The sequence below is a fragment of the Paroedura picta genome, chromosome 5 (genome assembly GCF_049243985.1).
Source record: "Paroedura picta isolate Pp20150507F chromosome 5, Ppicta_v3.0, whole genome shotgun sequence".
NCBI classification, from domain to species: domain Eukaryota; kingdom Metazoa; phylum Chordata; class Lepidosauria; order Squamata; family Gekkonidae; genus Paroedura; species Paroedura picta.
In genome coordinates, this window is record NC_135373.1 from 12,576,147 (window position 1) to 12,595,474 (window position 19,328).

The 19,328-nt window shown below is 50.3% G+C and overlaps 1 protein-coding gene and 1 pseudogene across 1 annotated transcript; both read left to right on the forward strand.

The window, feature by feature from the left end:
* The first annotated feature begins 66 nt into the window (after positions 1–66).
* On the forward strand, positions 67–18,097 carry PSMD8 (proteasome 26S subunit, non-ATPase 8). Its single transcript, XM_077336539.1, has 7 exons — positions 67–330; positions 5,281–5,353; positions 7,629–7,731; positions 14,283–14,448; positions 15,518–15,618; positions 16,487–16,595; positions 17,450–18,097. Exons 1-7 carry the CDS (start codon positions 145–147, stop codon positions 17,585–17,587), a joined length of 876 nt encoding a protein of 291 aa, XP_077192654.1. The 5' UTR covers positions 67–144; the 3' UTR covers positions 17,588–18,097.
* On the forward strand, positions 14,980–15,116 carry LOC143839180 (U2 spliceosomal RNA; annotated as a pseudogene).
* Positions 18,098–19,328: the final 1,231 nt, after the last annotated feature.

Here is a 19,328-nt window from a genome sequence, read left to right on the forward strand (position 1 = left end):
GCGCGCGCCACCCGATGCGTCACTGAAGCGCGCGCGCCTCTCGGGAGGGGGCGTTGCCCTGGGAGACCGGGGAGCTGGGCGCTAGAAGGCGGCGACGGCCGTAAAGCGCGGCCGGTCGTGCTCCCTCTCCTGGTTTGCCGATTCATGGCGGCGGCGGCAGCGGTAGTCGTCGCGACGATGGCCGGGGCCGGGGGGCCGGTGCTGAACGGGGCGGACGCGGGCGCCGCGGGGCTGAAGGAGGCGGCCGGCATGTACGAGCAGCTGCGGGCCGAGTGGAACCGCAAGAACCTCAACCTGGGCAAGTGCGGAGACCTGCTGGGGCGCCTCAAGGTAGGAGGGGGGCCTGGAAACCGCCCGGGCGGAGGGGCTGGGCCGTCTCAGACCAACACGGCATGTGCCAGGGACGGCCGTCCTGAAATAAATACACCGCCGCCTTTCCCTTGTGCAGAACAACCCCCCATCCCCACGGAGGGAGGGAGGGAAAGGGGGACCCGGCGGAAGCGTCACTCGTGGGGGGGCGGGCTTCCTTGCCTAGTGGAGCCCGCAGAGGGCAAGTGAAAACCAATTGGGGGGGGGGGGGGTTGGTGGCCATGCCCTTGGAGGCTTCTGGCGGGTGACGCAGCCTGGGTGCCTTCGCTGGTGCCGGAACCTGTTTGCAAGCCTCCCTGCTGAGTCAAGAGGCCTCCGGTTTTGTTTACCGGAGGCCTCAGCTCCAGACTGCAGAGATCAATCCCCCTGCGGGAAAGGCCTATCGTACACAGAGCTTCACCTGTTTCATGGGTTTGTCAACATTTTTACACACCCTTTATGAGCAGCTGTTGCAGCTTTGGACAATAGTACCTTCATTTGGACTCACGTCTTTGAAATTGGTATAGATAAATTAAGCAGATACAGAAAAATTTTCCTGCCACATTGGTTCTCAAGCTACATTCCAGGGAACTGCACAAGTTCTGTAACTAGTTCTGTCACTTCTGTAACTCACTCTAACAGGACTGCCCTTGAAGTTGGTCTGGAAGTCCCAACTGGTCCAGAATGTAGCAGCACCAGTCCTCTCCAGTGGAGATTTAGTGGAGAGCACATATTGCACCAGTGTTTTCCCAACTGCACTGGGAGACCAAATCAAATTCAAGAGTTTTGCCCCTACATATAAAACCCTTAATGATCTAGGTCCCCTGTTAGCTGCAGGACCGCCTCTTCTGCTATTCCCACCCCCACCCTGAAGCATTAAGATCAAAGGATCAGAACCCACTCAAGATCTCTGGCCTGAATGAGGTAAGACTGGCCTCAACCAGGGCTACGGCCTTTTCAGACCGGGCCTTGGTCCGGTGGAACACTCTCCCTGGTGAGATTGGAGCCCTCCAGCCCCTTCAGGAATTCCAGAGAGCCTGTAAGAGAGAGCAGCTACATCAGTTCTGTGTTTGAAGCCAGGAATTAATGTTGAGGAAATCTGGCCCCCCTGCCAAAGAACCCCACTTACAAAATACTGACTCAACCGATATTAATTAATCCCTCCTTAATAAGGTTTTTAAGAAGGTGATTTTGAAAATAATTTAAATGTATATATTATTTGTTTTTATTTTGTTTTTACCCACCCTGAAACAACCAGGAAGGGCAGGCTATAAAATATACTGTTGTTATGATTAACAACAGTATATTTTATAGCCTGTCCTTCCTGGTTGAAGATAGGTTGAGGGACTTGGGAATGTTCTGCCTGAAGAAAAGGAGGTTGAGAAGGGGACATGATAGCCCTCTTTAAGTATTTGAAAGGTTGTCACTTGGAGGAGGGCAGGATGCTGTTTCCGTTGGCTGCAGAGGAAAGGATGCGCAGTAATGGGTTTAAACTACAAGTACAACGATATAGGCTAGATATCAGAAAAAATAATTTCACAGTCAGAGTAGTTCAGCAGTGGAATAGGCTGCCTAAGGAGGTGGTGAGCTCCCCCTCATTGGCAGTCTTAAAGCAAAGGTTGGATACACACTTTTCTTGGATGTTTTAGGATTCTTTGGGCAGATCCTGCGTTGAGCAGGGGGTTGGACTAGATGGCCTGTATGGCCCCTTCCAACTCTATGACTCTGTGATTATTCACAAGGTCTTCCATCATTTGATTGACCATAGATTCAGGTCTGTAACCACATTGATCTGAAGCAGCAGCATATAGATTGAGACCAGGGGATCCTTTAAAACCAACAACATTTATTCATAATACTAGGGGCCAACCCGCATTCAGGAATCCAGTGGCCTCCCCCTCCCTCCAGGACCTGGAAAGGCTTCAGGTAGCAGTTATGGAACTCCATGGGATCTGCCGCCTCAGAGGGAAGTGGAAGGAGGAGGGGGTGGTCAGGGGTGGGGGGTGGAAGGTGATTGGCTGGCCGCTGGACAGACAGGCAAGCCAGTTGGAGGAGGAGGCACTCACGGGCAGGACAGCCATCCTGAGTGGGTGTTAAGTGCTTAGCCATGAGACATGCTCCTTCTCCAAGACCCTACCAGAAATATTAAATGGAACAGATAAGCTCTTGTGTGAATGGATGCTTTGTTAGTCTTAAAGGTGCCCCTAGACTCAAACCTTGATAGGTCATATCAGACAGCAGGCTCACTGCTCCCTTATTTGTTTGTTTGTTTGTATATTCACATTTTATTGACTATCACTCCCAGACCCAGGCATCTTGTGGGAGTTTACAATAAAAATCATTAAAGCCCACATAATACTGGAAAAACAATGTAATATTGGAGACAAAAACTAATCTGCAGACTTCCCTCTCCCACCCATCCGTGCCCTACCACAACAGCTACCACCGCCCCAGTAGGGGGGGGGGTGGCATCTTCTGGCGATGCCTAGCCTTTGGGGGCTATACAGGGATGGACCTGATCTTCCAAGCTTGGCCTCAACCAAACGCTTGGCAGAAGAACTCCATCTTGCGGCCCCTGTGGAACACTGACAACTCTGTCGTCACCCTCAGCTGTTCCAGGAGCTCATTCCACCAGGTCGGGGCCAGGACTGAAAAAGCCCTGGGAGGGGCAAAGAGCCCTGCGAGGGGCATAAGACATGTGGGACCCAGGCTACAGATGGCCTTAAAGGTAAGAACCAAAACCTTGAACCTGATCTAGAAACCAATTGGTAACCAATGCAGCTGCCTCATCAACGGTTGGAAATGGGCCTTCCAAGATGACTTTGTGAGTACCCTAGCAGCCGCATTTTGTACCAATTGCAGTTTCCGAGTCAGAGACAAGGGAAGGCCCACTTAGAGTGAGTTACAGAAGTCTAATCTGGAAGTGGCGGTTGCATGGATCACAGTGGCCAGGTGTTTTGGGGACAGGTAGGATACTAATAGCCTAGCTTGGAGCAGATGGTAAAACGCTGCTTGAGCTACCTTCATGATCTGTGCCTCCATAGATAAGGAGGCATCAAAGATCACCACCAAATTCCTGGCCGCAGGCACAGCCGTTATCTGCACCCCATCTTGTCATGCTTCCTGGACCTGCTCCCTTCAACCCAGCCACAGGACCTCTGTCTTGGAGGGGTTGAGTTTCAGGCCACTCTGCCTGAGCCATCCAGGCACTGCTTTTCCCCTGCTACGCACCTCGGTGCATTTTCATTGGGTCTTGGTGGTGAATGTGCCCCTTTGAACATCTCTCCAGATTGGTTTTGGAAACCCTTAGAAGACAAATCAACCCAGAAAACTCTTCCCTGCCTCAGAAAATGCTGGGGTCTTCCCCAGTTCTCATCTGAAAGCCATTCCTTGAAAGGGCAAGATGGAGTAGGAGTGGTAAGGATAGCTAGCCATCTCCTGTCTGGTCCCTTGCCCTGCTTTCCTGGCAGGGGCTGATCTGCTCAGTTGGCAACCTATTCATGGTGCCCGAATCCCTCTGACCAATAATTCTTACTCTGTCAATTTAGGTAGATTGTGAGTGGATGGGCAGAAGGGACTGTATCCATGCTTGGGTCTTGCAGCCCTTTCTTGCAGTCCCAGGGAAATGCTAATCACCACTTTGGGATCAGGAAGCTAATTTCTTCCAGGCCAGGCTGGCCAGGGATTCTGTTTTTGTTTGTTTGTTTGTTTTTTGGGGGGGTATAATCTGGGCATGGAAATGAGACCACTGTGGGTGAGCATTTAGTTGTGAGTTTCCTGCATTCTGCAGGAGGTTGGACTAGATGAGATCCCTTCCAACCCTATGATTCCTCTTGCCTTTGCCTTTTTCATGGACTGCGTGGCTGATTAGGTGCTTAAAGGAGCCTGAGCAAGTGAGACATTAAGAGGATGGTCTGCCAGGGCAGGCTCCACTCCCGTTGTCTGTCACTGGTTCCTATGACCCACTGAGCCATGGGAGTCTGAGATTGATGCAGTTCAGTCTCTTGCCTTATAACTGGGCATACCATAAACTTAGCAAGGGTGGGCCTGTAAGGTGATGAATATGGGGGGGGGGGGGAATAGCAATTTCAAGAGTAGGCTGATGTGGTCTGACCTGAAGGCTGAGAAGGGGGGGGAATCTGGGCCATAGGTCGATGAGTATCAACCCAGTGTGCTGCTGCTGTGAAAAGGGCAAACTATGCTATGGATTATTGGAAAAGGAATTGAGAACCAAACAGTCAATTCTGGAATGCCCCCTGTGTAGATCTATAGGTGTGGGCTCATTGGGAAGACTGTGTACAGTTCTGGTCACCATATCTCCAAAAGGATATGGGCGGAGCTGGAAAAAGTCAAGTGGAGGCAGCCAAGATGATGGAGCCCCCTAGGATCTAAGGCTGAAGAGTCTGTCACTTTTCAGTTTAGAAAACAGATGACTAAGAGGGGAACATGAGAGAAGCTTATAAAATGATGCTGGGGGGGGGGTGAGAAAGTGAACTTGTTCTCCCTCTCCTCAAATGCTAAAGCTCAAGGGCATTCAATGAAGCAACAGATTCCAGACAGGCAAAAGGAAACAAAGAGGGACTAAAATGTGGAATCTGCTGCCAGAAAGGGTAGCAATGGCCATAGGAATAAACAGCTTGAAAAGGGGATTCGATTTATGGCAGATAAGTCTGTCAGTGGCTTCTAGCCATGGTGACTGAGGGTAACCTCCACATTCAGAGGCAGTCAACTTATGAATCCCAGAACCAGGAGGCAAAATCAGGGGAAGGCCTCAGCCTCTCTCCCCTGTGGTTGGCCCTCCAGAGGAACTGGTTGGCACTGTGTGAGGATGCTGGACTGGAGGGACCATTGATTTCATCCCACAGGGCTCTTCTTTGGTTGTCATGAGAGTAGCGCCTTGAATGTGTAACTCCTTTTCTTTTCCTGTTTCAGTTAGCCCTACTGGAGCTTAACTTTCTGCCCACCTCAGGCACAAAACTGACAAAACAGCAGCTCATCTTGGCTAGTGAGTATCATCCCATTATGTCTCCGGCTAGATTTGTTTATTTGTTAAAACCTTTATATCCCACCTTTCCTCATGGTTCAAACTGGTTTACAATCAAGATTAAGGCTCCGTTCACGCACACACAAAGCTTTCATCATCCTGGCCTTAATCTCTGTTCCGTTCCTTGTCCAGGTCCTCCCAGGCTAATATGCAGCATGACTCACAAAACTGCCTTCTCATGAATCATACCATCAGTTCATCCAGGTCAGAATTGTCTGCTCAGGCTGGCAGCCGCTCTTGGACATCTCAGGGAGGCGATTTTCACACCAATTCCTACCTCACCCTTTATACTGGAGATGGGACCTGGGACCTTCTACAAGCTGGGCGAATGCTCTGCAGTTCAGCCATAGCCACTCTTACTAGAGAGCCAGCATGGTATAGTGGTTAAGAACATGGCTTCTAATCTGGTGAGCCAGGTTTCATTCCCTGCTCCTCCCCATGTAGCCACCTAGGTGACCTTGGGCTCATCACAGTCCTGTTAGAGCTCACAGAGCAGTAATGTCAGGGCTATCTCAGCTTCACCTACGTCACAGGGTGTTTTTTGTGGGGAAAACAAGTCCAGTAGCACCTTTAAGACCAACATACATTTATTCAATGCAGGAGCTTTCGAGTGCAAGCACTCTTCCTCAGACTATCAACTGCCATCATGACAGTGGGAATATAAAGCAAAAGTTAATTCTGTTAAATTAGTAAACTGTGTCACAACATCCATATACAGCCATATGATAATTCTTTGCTAAAACAGCCAATCTGTCCCCTCGAATTCAGTCATAGTTCACAAAAACATAGGAGAAATAAAACTGTCTATGTTAGTAATGAACAGCTGTCACTTTACCATTTTTTGCTGGCCCCATCCATCTCCACCCAAGTGTGAAATATCCCTGCAAGTGAAAAGCTGTGCTGGCAACTATCTTGTCCTGAGACCAGAGAGTTAAATTCAAAATTACATTACATGTTACTAACATCACCTTACACGCACATTATCCCAAATAAAATAAATTGTGAGGAATATGGATTCACGAGTTAAACAAGGTTAGCATGCATAGTGAGATAAAAAAAACCTATGTCATTGTTTTGAGTGTTGTAATAACTTGCATTTCTGCAATCTCTCTTTCTAGCCTGTTCTTGAAGTTCCTTTGCAATAAAACAGCTACTTTCAGGTCCCTTATTGAATGTCCTGGAAGGTTGAAGTGTTCCCCTACAGGTTTTTCAGTTCTGTGGTTTTTGATGTCAGACCTGTGTCCATTAATCCTTTGGCGGACAGTTTGACCTGTTTGCCCTATGTAGAGAACAGAGGGGCATTGTTGGCATTTGATGGCATATACAATGTTGGAAGATGAACAGTTGTATAAGCCTTTGATGGTGTAGATCAGTGGTCCCCAACCTTTTTATCACCGGGGACCACTCAACGCCTTTTACTGAGGCCGGGGGGGGGGGGGGATAGTTTATTCCTCTACTCTCAACCACTGCCCTAACGCTCTCTGATCGCTATGGTCATGTTTAAACATCCCTTCAAAATAAGATACAGACACGCCACAACAATGAACATAAGGAACATTTTATTTTGATGGAAATTTTAACTCATGACAATGACATCAGTGGGAACCCTGAGCTTGTTTCTCTGCAACGAGATAGTCCCATCTGGGAGTGATGGGAGACAATGACACCTGAAGTGTGTTGTAAAGGGCCGGGGGGGATGAAGTAAAGGGCCGGGGGGGGGGGGAGAGAAGGCGTCCTTCGGGGCCCACCTCCAATTAGTCGAAGGACCACATGTGGTCCGCGGCCCACAGGTTGGGGATCGCTAGTGTAGATGATGTTGTGGGGGAAGGAAGGGAAGGTGATTGTAAGCTGCTTTGAGACTCCTTCAGGCAATGAAAATCGGGGCATAAAAACCAACTCTTCTTCTAGAAGCTCTGGCGTGCTCTTGCTTGACTGCCAAAAAAGCATGTATAGAGAACACTTCAGGTGTTAAGAACATCTGACAAAGATTATCTTTTAAGTCATTATTCCCTCTATTACTAAGCTTGTCCTCTCGATAACAGATGGTGACGGCAGAGGTAAAGTTCAAACCAGCTTTGCAAGACGCTAAAAGCTCCATCTCCCTCGCTGCCGTCTCACCCAGCAGATAGACTGCATGCCTTGAGCCAAAGGGTGAGGCGAGGCCTTCCGGTTGCTTGCTGGTAACCCTACAATTTCCACTACCGCTCTTAAAGCTCCTGCTTCCCTTCCACTGCAGGAGACATTCTAGAAATCGGAGCCCAGTGGAGCATCCTGAAGAAAGACATCCCCTCCTTCGAGAGGTACATGGCTCAACTCAAGTGCTACTACTTCGATTACAAGTAAGCGCTTCTGCTGCATGCAGAGAGTGGGGTTGTGTTTCTCATCTGGGTGGACTTGCAGTGCTGAAGAGTCCCATCTGAATGCTTCCCATCTGTTGGCTTCTGTTGCTGCCCGTGAATACTGTTCAGAAGCCAGCCTCCCTTATGAGAAAGTTGCCATCATCAAAAAGAGATTGGCAACATGTAGGCTTTTGACACTTGAGGATGAAAGAGAAGCCATGTTGGATCAGGCCATTGGTTCATCCAGCAATTCGCTTTATGTAGGGTTACCCTTGAAAACGCTTTGGAAAACTGCAGCTGGTCTGGAATGTAGCTGCCAGGTTGCTGACTGAAGCATCATGGTCAGTATGTTGTTGCTGTAGTAGTAGTAGTAGCAGTAGTAGTAGTAGCAGTAGTAGTAGTAGTAGTAATACAACAACAACATAATTTTTATAGCCCACCCTTTCCGGTGGGCTCAGGGTGGGTAACACCAGGAAGTCATACAATTAAGATTACATAGATGAACTGTCTGTGTTTAAATGGTCGGGCAGTTGATGGTTTTTTGTTTGTTTGTTTTCTGTTTTCCAGATAGGGAAGCCAGTGTTTCTTTCGTGTTAATGTTTCTGGCCTCAAACATAGGCCACAGAAGAGCTCTGTTCTGCAGGCCCTCTGTAACTATTTATGGGCTTAGATTAAGGTTGTGCGGAGCGGCATCCAAATCGGCCATTCTAGACCGATGTAGCCAGTACCAGGGGGGGGGGGGCGGAGGCGCCGGTGCGCAACACGGTGCACACATGCAGGTGCAGAGCTCCACGCCTGCGTGTGTGCACCGACTGACGCACTAACGCCCGCGCCTCCCCCCACCCTAGCTGCGTCGGCCTGGAACAGCCGATTTGGATGCTGCCGCACACAACCCCCCCCCCCCCCCGCACACAACCCCCGCTGCACACAACCCCCGCTGCACACAAGCCCTGACCTCCTCAGGGAGAGTGTTCCATCAGGTTGGGGCCAGGACCAAAAAGGCCCTGTCAGTGTAAAAAGGTCTTAGCAGCCTGGGACCCTTATACCCACCGGACCACCTCTTCTGTCACTACACACACACACACGCACACACACCCGTTCCCTTCTGCTACTGCCCTGGGGTCTCTTGAGCTGCCACCGGGGAAGGGCCTTCTCAGCCGTGGCCTCTACTCTGTAGAATGCGCTGCCAGCTGACACCCGTGTCCAGCCAGACCAGCTTAGTTTCCATGGGGCTTGCAAAGCTGAATTGCTTACACTGACCTTTGGAGAGTAACCACAATGCGTGCTTTAGTTTAATTTTTAGGATTTTAAAGCTTTTATTGTAAATGTATTCTATCGTGGAAAGAAGGAATGCAATAAATAAATAAATGATTGGACACTTTTAATAGCGGTATGGTGATCGCCACATATGTTGATACTTTAATGCTCACAGTTTATATTTAGTACTAGTAATCAAGCCCGCTGTAACAAAAATACAGCAGGTGCTAGGCAAGGGAGTCCCCGGCAGTCTCGCGGAGCGCGGCTGCCGGGGACTCCCTCCCCGGCGGCCTGACGCAGCGAGAGGTGCGAAGCCTCCTCGCAAGCGCGTGCACGGCTGGAACAGTGTCTGCACGTCCTCGAGCCGGGTCCAGGAAGGGGGCCAGCACCACACGGGCCTTGTGGACCATGGGCACAACCAGACCCAAACTCACCGTGTCAGACGAGAGCATCTCCGTGAAAGTCTTGAAGGGCCCAAGAACTTCCACGGTCTGAGAAATGATCTCCCACTCTCGGTGGGTGAGCCACTCCCCAGACATAAACATCCTTGTCTCCTGGACAAGGGCGTCTAAGGCTCTCTGCTCCACCAAGCACTCAAGCATGGCGCGGGTGGAGTTCCAGCGTGTGCTGACGTCTCTGATAAGGCAGTGCTGCGGCACGCCGATCAGGACCTGCTTTCTCTCCAGCCTCGAGTCGTCACACGAGCTGTGAGAGAAATGCGCCACGATCTTCTGGCACTTCTCGATGAGATGCCGGAAGTCAGTGGCTTCAGTGGATGAACCGGTTCCCTTGGAGCCGATCCCAAGGGCATCCTTAACCATGAGGTGGAGAAGGTGGGCCGCACAGGAGATGTGCTTCAGGCCCATGCCCTTGACCTCCTTGGTCATGTGAGGGCACCATCTGTCACCAAGAAGCCCTTGGTGACCCCCGTCCCACTACCTACCCACCCATCTACCATTCTACGAATGGTGCCCTGGATGTTGTCTGCCGTGTGCCGCACATCGAAGGGTTCGATGTGCAGCAAGGCATGGCGATAGCCTGCCCGGCAGCCCTCACCCTGCCTAACAGGCTCAACCCCACCCAGCACCTCCCGTACGTCCCACCAATGCGCAGTCAGCGAGATGTACGCATCTTGCGCATGACATGACGCCCATATGTCCAACGTGAAGTGTACGGTCCCTGAAGCTCAGAACGTCTCTACCTCCACTCAGCACCTGGCTTCCCTATAAAGAGGGCAACACTGACCTGCTAATCGTGGTACGACTAGGAGGCGTGTAGCAGGTGGATATGCGACGGCATAGTCTGTGAAAGTACACGTCATCGGCTAGACGAAAGGGGTACCCACCCACGGCCATGAGCGCAGCTAGCTCATGGTTCGCAGCCCTACACCCTGCCTCAAACCCCCCTTTTGGCATGCCGCTGCCAGCCTGGGCAGGTATCTTCACCATGGTCGCTTGCCTCCCTCTAACTCCACCCGCCCCCTGAGCAGAACTCTTAGGGAGAGCTCTGGAGGTGGAGGTCCCAGGTAGACTCTCCAGCCCCGTGCTGGTAGGTTGTGCCTGTGCAGTCACCCCACTGCCAGCCTGTCTCTCCCCCTGAAGCAGGACAGTCTGGTGGTGCCTCTTCAGGTGGTTCAGGAGGCCGCTAGTCGTGTAGTCTTCCACTTGTCTCTTGTCTTCCACAACTAAACCTCTGCCTACAGAGCTGGCACTCGACTAGGTGGGTTCCCTCCACTGTCTGGAAGTAATTCCAGATTTTGGAGCCTTTGGACAACGCAGGCTGGCTCGCAGCCTGCAAAGTCCCCTGAGCTGCCTCCTGTGAAGAGCTCGGGCCGGACACACCGTGTCCTGAGGTGGGGACAGAAGGAGGTGAGAGAGGGGGAAGGGGTCGAGATGGCGGGGCAGGGGGTGCCACCTCCATCTCTCCCTCTTGCACCACCTCTACCATCTGCTCCTGTGTCCCCCCCCCCCCAACTGAAGCCTGCTGGATCCTGGAGGAGAAGGGGAGTAGACTGGCGGGCCAGTCCCTCACCCAACTCCTCCAGGGCTTTCTGCACCCCCAAGGTGATTCCTGGGGACATGAAGGACAAGCCACTCATGTCCCCAAGGCTCACCCCGAGGGAGAGATCAGGCAACTCCTCCTGACGCCCCCATGCCTTGCTAGCAAAAGGAGTGACAAGGGGCTGCCTGATCAGCAGGCCCCACCGAAGTGCCAGCAAAGACCCCTGCCTGACGCACCTTAGAAGGGGGCGCCCGTGCAGCCGCCTCAATAAAGAGACCCCTGCGGACACTCTTTATTGCACCACTCCGGCCAGAGGTCGGAGTGGTGGAAGGTCGATCCAAGACAGGCCTCTTCTCAGGTGGGGGGAAGGACGCTTCCTTCCCCCTCTCACTCCCCTCCACCCCTCTAGTTTTCTGTTGGGCCTTTCCCCCAGGGCCCCTAGCCTGACCTTCCTTCTTCCCACTCGTGTTCCCTTGGACAAACTGTTTCTAGCTCTAATCTAAGAGACAGGGAATTTCGAGGCCCTACCACTAACTCCCCTAACACCTGTTTCTAAGGAAACCTTGCAACTTATAAAACCTCCCACCAGGTACCTGTTTAGTTTTTTTAGATAGACCCTAAGCTGACCTAACTTCTATGGAGTTTTCCTGTTCTCTCTCTTGTTTTGTTTTTTTTAAACTTAAGGAACCTGTCTGGGCCTAGCTAAGTTTAACTGGCCCTACCTAACCTACAGCAGGGAAAAATTAGAAAAAAAAACCTTTTTACACTTTTAAAGTGTTTTAAGCTACCTGAGTTTTACTAGCTAGAAGGAAGGCTGGAGCAGATTTGTGCACCAAGCCCCTACCTGATATGCTAAGAAGAACCCCTGAACCTGTTGGCCTCTAAATTGATTCCTGTCTCTACCAGGAAAGCTGGCCTTCAATAAGGCACAGCCCCTGCTGGTTTAAAGTTTTTTAAACTACTAAGAAAGTTCTTTTTAGCCTAGATCCCAAATCACTTTTATCTTATAAAAATGCTATCTAGCTACTTAGGAAAGAAACTATTCAAAAAAATTAGTAGCACTTTAAAAAATTCCTGAAACTATGGATTTTACTGCCTATTTAAAGGGTCACTAATTGGGCACCCCAAGAAGAACGCAGCAAATCTCCCAGGAAACAATCTCTAAAACACCAACCAGCTGCCAGCCCCCCAGGGCACTCCCCCAAAGGTGGCTGGCAATCAAGAAAAACTGGCCCTGCAAGGCCCTAACAGCTAAACCAACCTAACAAAAACAACCCCCCCCCCAAACTGAAACTAGCCCCCCACCAAAAAACACCTACAACTACCAAACAACCAGCAGCCACCCAGGGCACTCCCCCAAAGGTGGCAACTGAGAAAACCTGACTGAGGAAACCCAAAACAATCAAACAACCCCCCCCCCAAAAAAAAACAGTACAACTTAAATATACAAGCCCCCAACCCCCAAAATACTTTTAAATAAAACCAAACAGCAAACAACACTTTAAACACAATAAAAACAGGAAACACAATTCCCCAACCCCCCCCCCCCAGGCCCCTACCCACAGAAACCCAAAGGCACAAAACTTTGGAAAAGAGGATGGGAAGAGGGAGGGAAAAAAAGAGAAAAAATAGGAAAGGAGAGGGAAAAAAACCCTAAAACAAACTGTTTGCTGTCTTCTTCAGTGATGTCCAGGCCAGGTCCAGGAGGGTCCGGCAGGCACTCCCCCCCTCCCCCGCCACTATTTTAGGCAGCAAAAAATCAGGGGTGGGGAGGGCAGCCAGAGGCTACAGGCAACGGCTGCCTGGCCTCAAACTCTGCTGAATCGATTCGGCAGCCCGAATAGCTGAATCTCGTCGACTCAACCACGCAGGGAGCTTGGGAGCAGCACAGCCAGCCAGAGATCAAGTGAGCTCCAGCAAGCAGCCCCTTGCTTTAAGTAGCCTCCTCCTGGGCAGGCTACAAAGCAAGGGGATTTAAAAATCAAAAGTCTTCAGTGAGTGGCCAGAATGCCTGAGCTGAAAAGCTACAGGCATTCGGATTGGCCACTCACTCCCCCCCTCCCCCGCCACTATTTTAGGCAGCAAAAAATCAGGGGTGGGGAGGGCAGCCAGAGGCTACAGGCAACAGCTGCCTGGCCTCAAACTCTGCTGAATCGATTCGGCAGCCCGAATAGCTGAATCTCGTCGATTCGGACCATTTTTGACATCTAGGGGCCCCATTCGGACTGTTTCTGATTCGGAAACGTCCGAATCGGGCCCGATTCGAGCGATTCGGACGTTTCCGAATCACCGATCCCTAGTAACAACTACTCCTTTATTTTGATAGTCCTCCTGGATTGGCTCAGGGCAGGTTAATGCATTCTGCCAGGAGTTGGACTAGATGACCCTTGTTGGTCCCTTCCAACTCTATGATTCTATTATGTACAAATAATTAATTTACATTAAAATAATTAATTTACATAGATAAACAGTTGTGAAATGCTTTAAAATTAAAATATATGAGTTATATTTTTAAACCATCTGTTTAAAAACCTCATAAAGGGGAACTCATTTCTGTTGGGCCACTTAGTGTTTTTGTGGGTGGTATCTTGTTGTCTGGTGGGGAGGGAGGCCAGTATTTCCTTGGCTTTTCGGAACAGCTGTCTTTCAAGCCCTCTTGAACTGTGGAAGAGTGCCCTGTCAAGGCCCCCATCCAGCCAGATGCACCCAATCAATGCTTCCCTCTCCTGGCTCTGGCCTTCCTTGTCTGTCTGTCTGTGGCAAAGCGAGCACATCCTTTTCCCCAGATCCTTTCAGTGGGAGGAGTGATCTCCTCCCTGCACTCTAGGCTGTGTCATGGCAGCCTTCAAGATTCAGCACACCTTGAGAGAGACAGAGATCTGAGGCATGTGGAGGATGGAGCACTGGGTTGGGGGTCAGAATACATTTGACAATAATCCTGCACGCGTGCCCCTCTCTTTATGGCATATGGGCTACTTGCTCACAGCTTGTCATTCTCCTAGTCTATCATTCCCAGCCCATTTTGCACCAGTCTTCCTCTAGGGAGCTCATGCCGTTTCCCCTTTTCCATTATTATCCTCACAACTATTCTGCAAGGCAGTTTAAGATGAGAGTGGCAGCCACTCTAATCTTAAACTGAGAGTGGTCACCCAGCAAGCTTCATGGCAGCCTGCAGATTGGAACCCAGATCTTCCAGTATCTAGCCTTAATTCTCTTAACTTCTGTGCTACACCAGTTCTCCGTGACTTCAGCCTCCTTTTCCTTTGCTTCTTCCCTCCTACTCTCCCTCGCAGGGATGAGCTGCCAGAGTCAGCCTACAAGCACCAGCTCCTCGGCTTGAACCTCCTCTTCCTGTTGTCCCAGAACCGTGTGGCTGAGTTCCACACAGAACTGGAGAGGCTGCCGGCAAAGGACATCCAGACCAATGTCTACATCAAACACCCAGTCTCTCTGGAGCAGGTGACATCTTGCTACATTCAGTTTCTCCTGCTCTGGCTCTCCTGCATCGCAATGTTGGTGACACCTTGCAAAGGAGCCATGGGTTCAAATTACAGGAAAACTGCATCCTGTTAAATGTCAGGAAGCATTTTCTGATGGTCATAGATGGGATATGCTGCCTCGGAGGGTGGCGGAGTCTCTGTTGGAAGTTTTTAGGAGGAGATTGAATGAGAACCTGTTAGGAGGGAGTGATTGTTAAGTTCCTGAGAAGGTGGGGGGGAGGCTGGGCTGGATGGCCTTTTGTGGTATCTTCCAGCTCTGTGTGATTCTGAAGGTAGGTCCAATTCTGCCGTTTATATATTTGATTTTTATACTGTCCCTCCCCACAAGTGGGATAATTAATTCATAACTATTGGCAAAGTGGGGAGAGAGCCTGTATTTGCCACGTCTCTGTCTTGTAGATTGAGAATAGAAATATTTCTTTAATGTGTGAAACAATTAAAGATTCAGAAGCCACCATAAAAACTGACTCCCTGTTATATTACCCAAGTTATCGCTTCTCGGCCTTTTGGCTAAGATCAAGTGTAGTATATTACCCAAGTTTCTGGCAGAATAAAGAAATGGGTTCATTGGTTTACCAAAGCAAAGCAAGAAGGGCCTCTGTGGAGCCAGTGAAATCTTCTGCCAATCCTACGTCTGAAAAGGCAACTCATAAAACTGAGCCTTGCCCATGCACCTGGAAACCACAACAGGGAATGTGTCAAAGAGCAGGAAGTGTTTCCTGAGCAGTCGGGACCCAAATTGGACCTGGAGGATGTGCATACACCCAGTTGCCTAGTCCGACAGCTGACCCTCCCAAGAAGCCATTTTTCTCCAGGGGAACTGACCTCTTATCAGATGGAGGTCAGTGGCAATAAAATGCTCTCAGATGATTCCTGATAAGACTCCTGTTTGCCCATTGCTGGTCTTGGGTAGTACTCCATTTGCATTGCTGCATCTTCCCTTGTATGTGACTTAGGCTGGGTTTCTCCAGATGGCAAGCCCTTTTTCACAAACCTGTGATTCTCCCCCCATCCCCATCCCACAACAGTACCTAATGGAAGGCAGCTACAACAAAGTCTTCCTGGCGAAAGGCAACATCCCTGCGGAGAGCTATGCCTTCTTCATCGACATCCTGCTGGATACAGTGAGGTGAGCCGTTCCCTTCTTTGCCGCCTTGGAGTTCTTCGTGCCATGCACAAACCATGATTTTTGTCATGGTTTCTGAAGAGCTTGGTGCTTCTTTGTGCAAATGTGCATTACGAAGCATTTTAAGTTGCGGGTTTCTCTACCCTGAGGAGACTTCCTGTTGCCTCTCCATATGAGTTGCGGCCCGGCCTTACAGGTGGGGAGGAACCATCAGACGTGTTGGTTCAGCCATTCCTACTGGCGAGGTGCCACGGAAGTAACCCAGTTCTTAGCGTCCAACGGGGCCAGGCAGTGAGAAGCCTGTGCAGATTTCCCTTGTGTTTCCTACTGCCCTAAGCTTCTATTGCCTCTGCAAGATGAAAGCCTACAAATGCTATAACTGCTATGGGGGAGGAGGGCAGTGGGAGGGGCTCCAAAGCATTGCAACCCTGGCCCAAAGTGAAAAGGAGGCCTTAGACCAATTGGGATAATTATGTAATGAACACTCTAAATCGGCCTTTTTTTACCATTTGAGAAACCCCAGAAGTGGCATGATCATGCAGAAGGTGACTGGGAAGCATAGCTGTGGACACGCCCACCCGGGGCCCCTCCCCTTCCCACCCCTTTTGGCTCATCCTTGGCTATTTTGGAAGGAGTGGGTGGGTCAATATGGCCATATATTGTCATATCACTTGAGAAATGTTTAACAATTTAAAAAAATATTAAAATTAACTCCCACCCATTCAGAAATCTTTCCAATCCCATCAAAACTCCCCATTGTTTCACAAAACCCTGGTTGAGATAGCCTGGTCTAAGTGTTCAGCAAATGCCATGCAAGTATCTGACCTTGGTGATGGGCTTGCTTCTGTCCCCCCCCCCCCCGCCATTCCAGGGACGAGATAGCCAGTTGCATCGAGAAGGCCTACGAAAAGATCCTCTTCAACGAAGCCACAAGGATGCTCTTCTTCAACCCCAAGAAGATGACAGACTACGCCAAGAAGGTGAGGCTGGCAGAGCTGCTGTTTCTGTCTGTTAGACTAGCCAACGTGTTGTCTTGGTTAGAAGCTGCCCCTCTTAATTTGGCGGGGTGGGCTTGATTCCCCGCTCCTCCTCCCCATGCAGCCAGCTGGGTGACCTTGGGCTAGTCACGAGTCCTGATAGTGTTATTCTTTTAGAGCAGTAATGTCAGAGCTCTCTCAGCCCCACCCACCTCCTGGGGTGTCTGCTTTCTGGAGAGGGAGGGAAGGCGATTGGAGACTCTGTCAGGCAGCGAAAAGTGGGGTATAAAAACCAACTCTTATGGAAAGGTGATTTATATATAAATAGAAGATGGATAAAGGTATTAAACAATCACCTTTCCATAAGAAATACACCCAAGGCAGCTCATAATTAATGGGATATTCAAATCAGCAGGACAAGGGCATCTCGATATTTTGTCCTTTCCCAGAGAGCCATCCACTGGGGGTCGAGCAGCTCCAAGTAATCCTCTCTCCATGCAGGTGTGTCCTAAGTGGCATGCCCATCAGGCTGGTGGCTGCCAAGAGAACCTTCTCCACGGCCACCTCCTTTCTGTGCCTACTCTTGCCTTTTATCACTGAAGGCTTCTGGCTTAGCTGGCAGGACCTCACGCGTCATAGGAAGGTCTGTCCGGCACGGTCCATCAACTCAGTGCCCACCTCCCACCGTGGCATGGGGGATGGGGAGAGAATAGGGCTCGTGCTGTTCCTTGAGCCCCTACTGTGATTATGCCATGGCAGAATGTATCAGCTGAATGTCTGCAGTGGGGTCTTTGCATCAGTGCATAAAACTATGCTTTTTGTCCCTTCTGCCCCATCCTGGTCTCTTAAATGTCCAGCGCGGCTGGGTCCTGGGCTCCCACAACCACTACTGCTTCATGGGCCAACAGCAGAAACCTGAGGATGCAACCATCCCCTCGACAGAGCTCGCCAAACAAGTGATCGAATATGCTCGGCAGCTGGAGATGATTGTCTAGCAGGGTCGCCGCGGGCCGGGACTGGATTGTTCTCCCTTCTCCTTATTTTAGCCCTCCCCCCCTTTTTTTTACTCCAGTTCCCACTTTAACAGGCAGTATATGCAAATGTTTGATTCCCCCCCCCCACCCCCCCAGGGACACTGGAGTAAAAGTGGCAAGGCAGCACACGGTTGTGTTGTTCCTTACTCCTGCGTGGGGAGACGTCCCAGACAGCGCAGGGAACAGGCCGCTCTCAGGCTAATCCGACCTCTGAGGAAATTCAGCTTTAAAAAAAAATGTTGCGTACCAGCCTGTCATTCGGAAATAGCCCCAGACGGTTCTAGTCAAGTCGGGAAGTGGAATTCCTCCGCTCCCTGGTCAACGCCAGGTTCAATTTGTCTCCTTGACTGATGATCTCAGCCTTTTATATTATTGTTATTGTTATTGTTTGGTAAATTGCCATCTTTTGGTGCAGTCCTCCATTATGGGGGACAGTCACAGGTTAAATAAATCCACCATTTCTTCTACAAATGTTATTTTTGAGTGCATTGTAAATAAACTCCACAGTTGTTAAAAGGGAAGGAGGCTCAAGAATTGGACAGGGTCCTCCGTGGCAAAGAGCCTTGTTAACAAAGAGGAACCTCCATGTTCAATAATAGTTTCAGTTATTGAAGAGTCAAAGAGAAAGAGATACTTTATTTTTCTTTGGCCTGTCCTAGCTTGTATTGAAGAATCTCAGCTGCCTTTTATCTTTCCACCTTGAGTAAGTTCAAGATTTTGTGTGTGTGAAAGCCCTGAAATTAAGGATGTCTTGAGTTCAGCGATCAACAGCATTTCCTGCAGCGTGCCTGTTTAAACCCTGTTGTGTGCATGTGGCCATGAAGGCACCAAGGCTTTGTGCTGCAGAGATTCAGGTTGGCCTGCCCATGCCCCAGTTTAATTGTGGCCCTGTAATTTGGGGGTGGATTCCCCCACTGTGGAGGGGGAAGCCGATAAGTGGGACAGCACCCATTAGCATTCTTCTGGCAGTGCATCTGTCCTCTCGAAACACTTCTGATCATTGAACTATGCACCAGAGGGTGTTTTTTCTTCTTGAAATCAGACATTGGTATCTCTAGGGGCCCCCAGCTTTTTTGAGCCTGCAGGGCCACTTTGGATTTTGGACACAGGGTGGTGAGCACAGGCACAAAATGGTCCGCACAGGGGTCAGAGCCAGCCACAAAATGTCAGGGAGGAAGGATGTGCACAATTCACCTAGCCACTTAAGAAAGGAGCTTGACTGAACAGGATGCTTTGTAATCTGCATGGACAATGAGAGGCCCTACTGGGCAGGCATCAGAAAAGGTGTTGGTGGGCACCGTGGCACCTCTGGATACCACATCGAGGATCCCTGCTCTAGATCTTTGGATTTCAAGCCACCTCCCACTCACCCTGTGGTTACCAAAGTCCTGCCAGTGTGTCTGTCTCTGCCTACTGCTCTGGGGGGAATTAATTGAGTGGGGGGGGGGGCTGCTCATGTTTCTTGGTGCGGATATAGCGGGTACATGCCTTCTCTGCCAGGGCACATCTAAGCTCCTGCAAAAGGTGAGCCACATGGAGTCCATGCCTGGCAGACCTCCAGCCTACCCTGCAGGAGTATCAGTGGCTGCTAGCCATGGTGATTGAGGGGAACCTCCATATTCAGAGGCCATTAGCGTCTGAACCGCAGCTCCAGGAGGCAATCTCGGGAAGACCTCAGCCTCCAAGCCCTGTTCTGGGACCT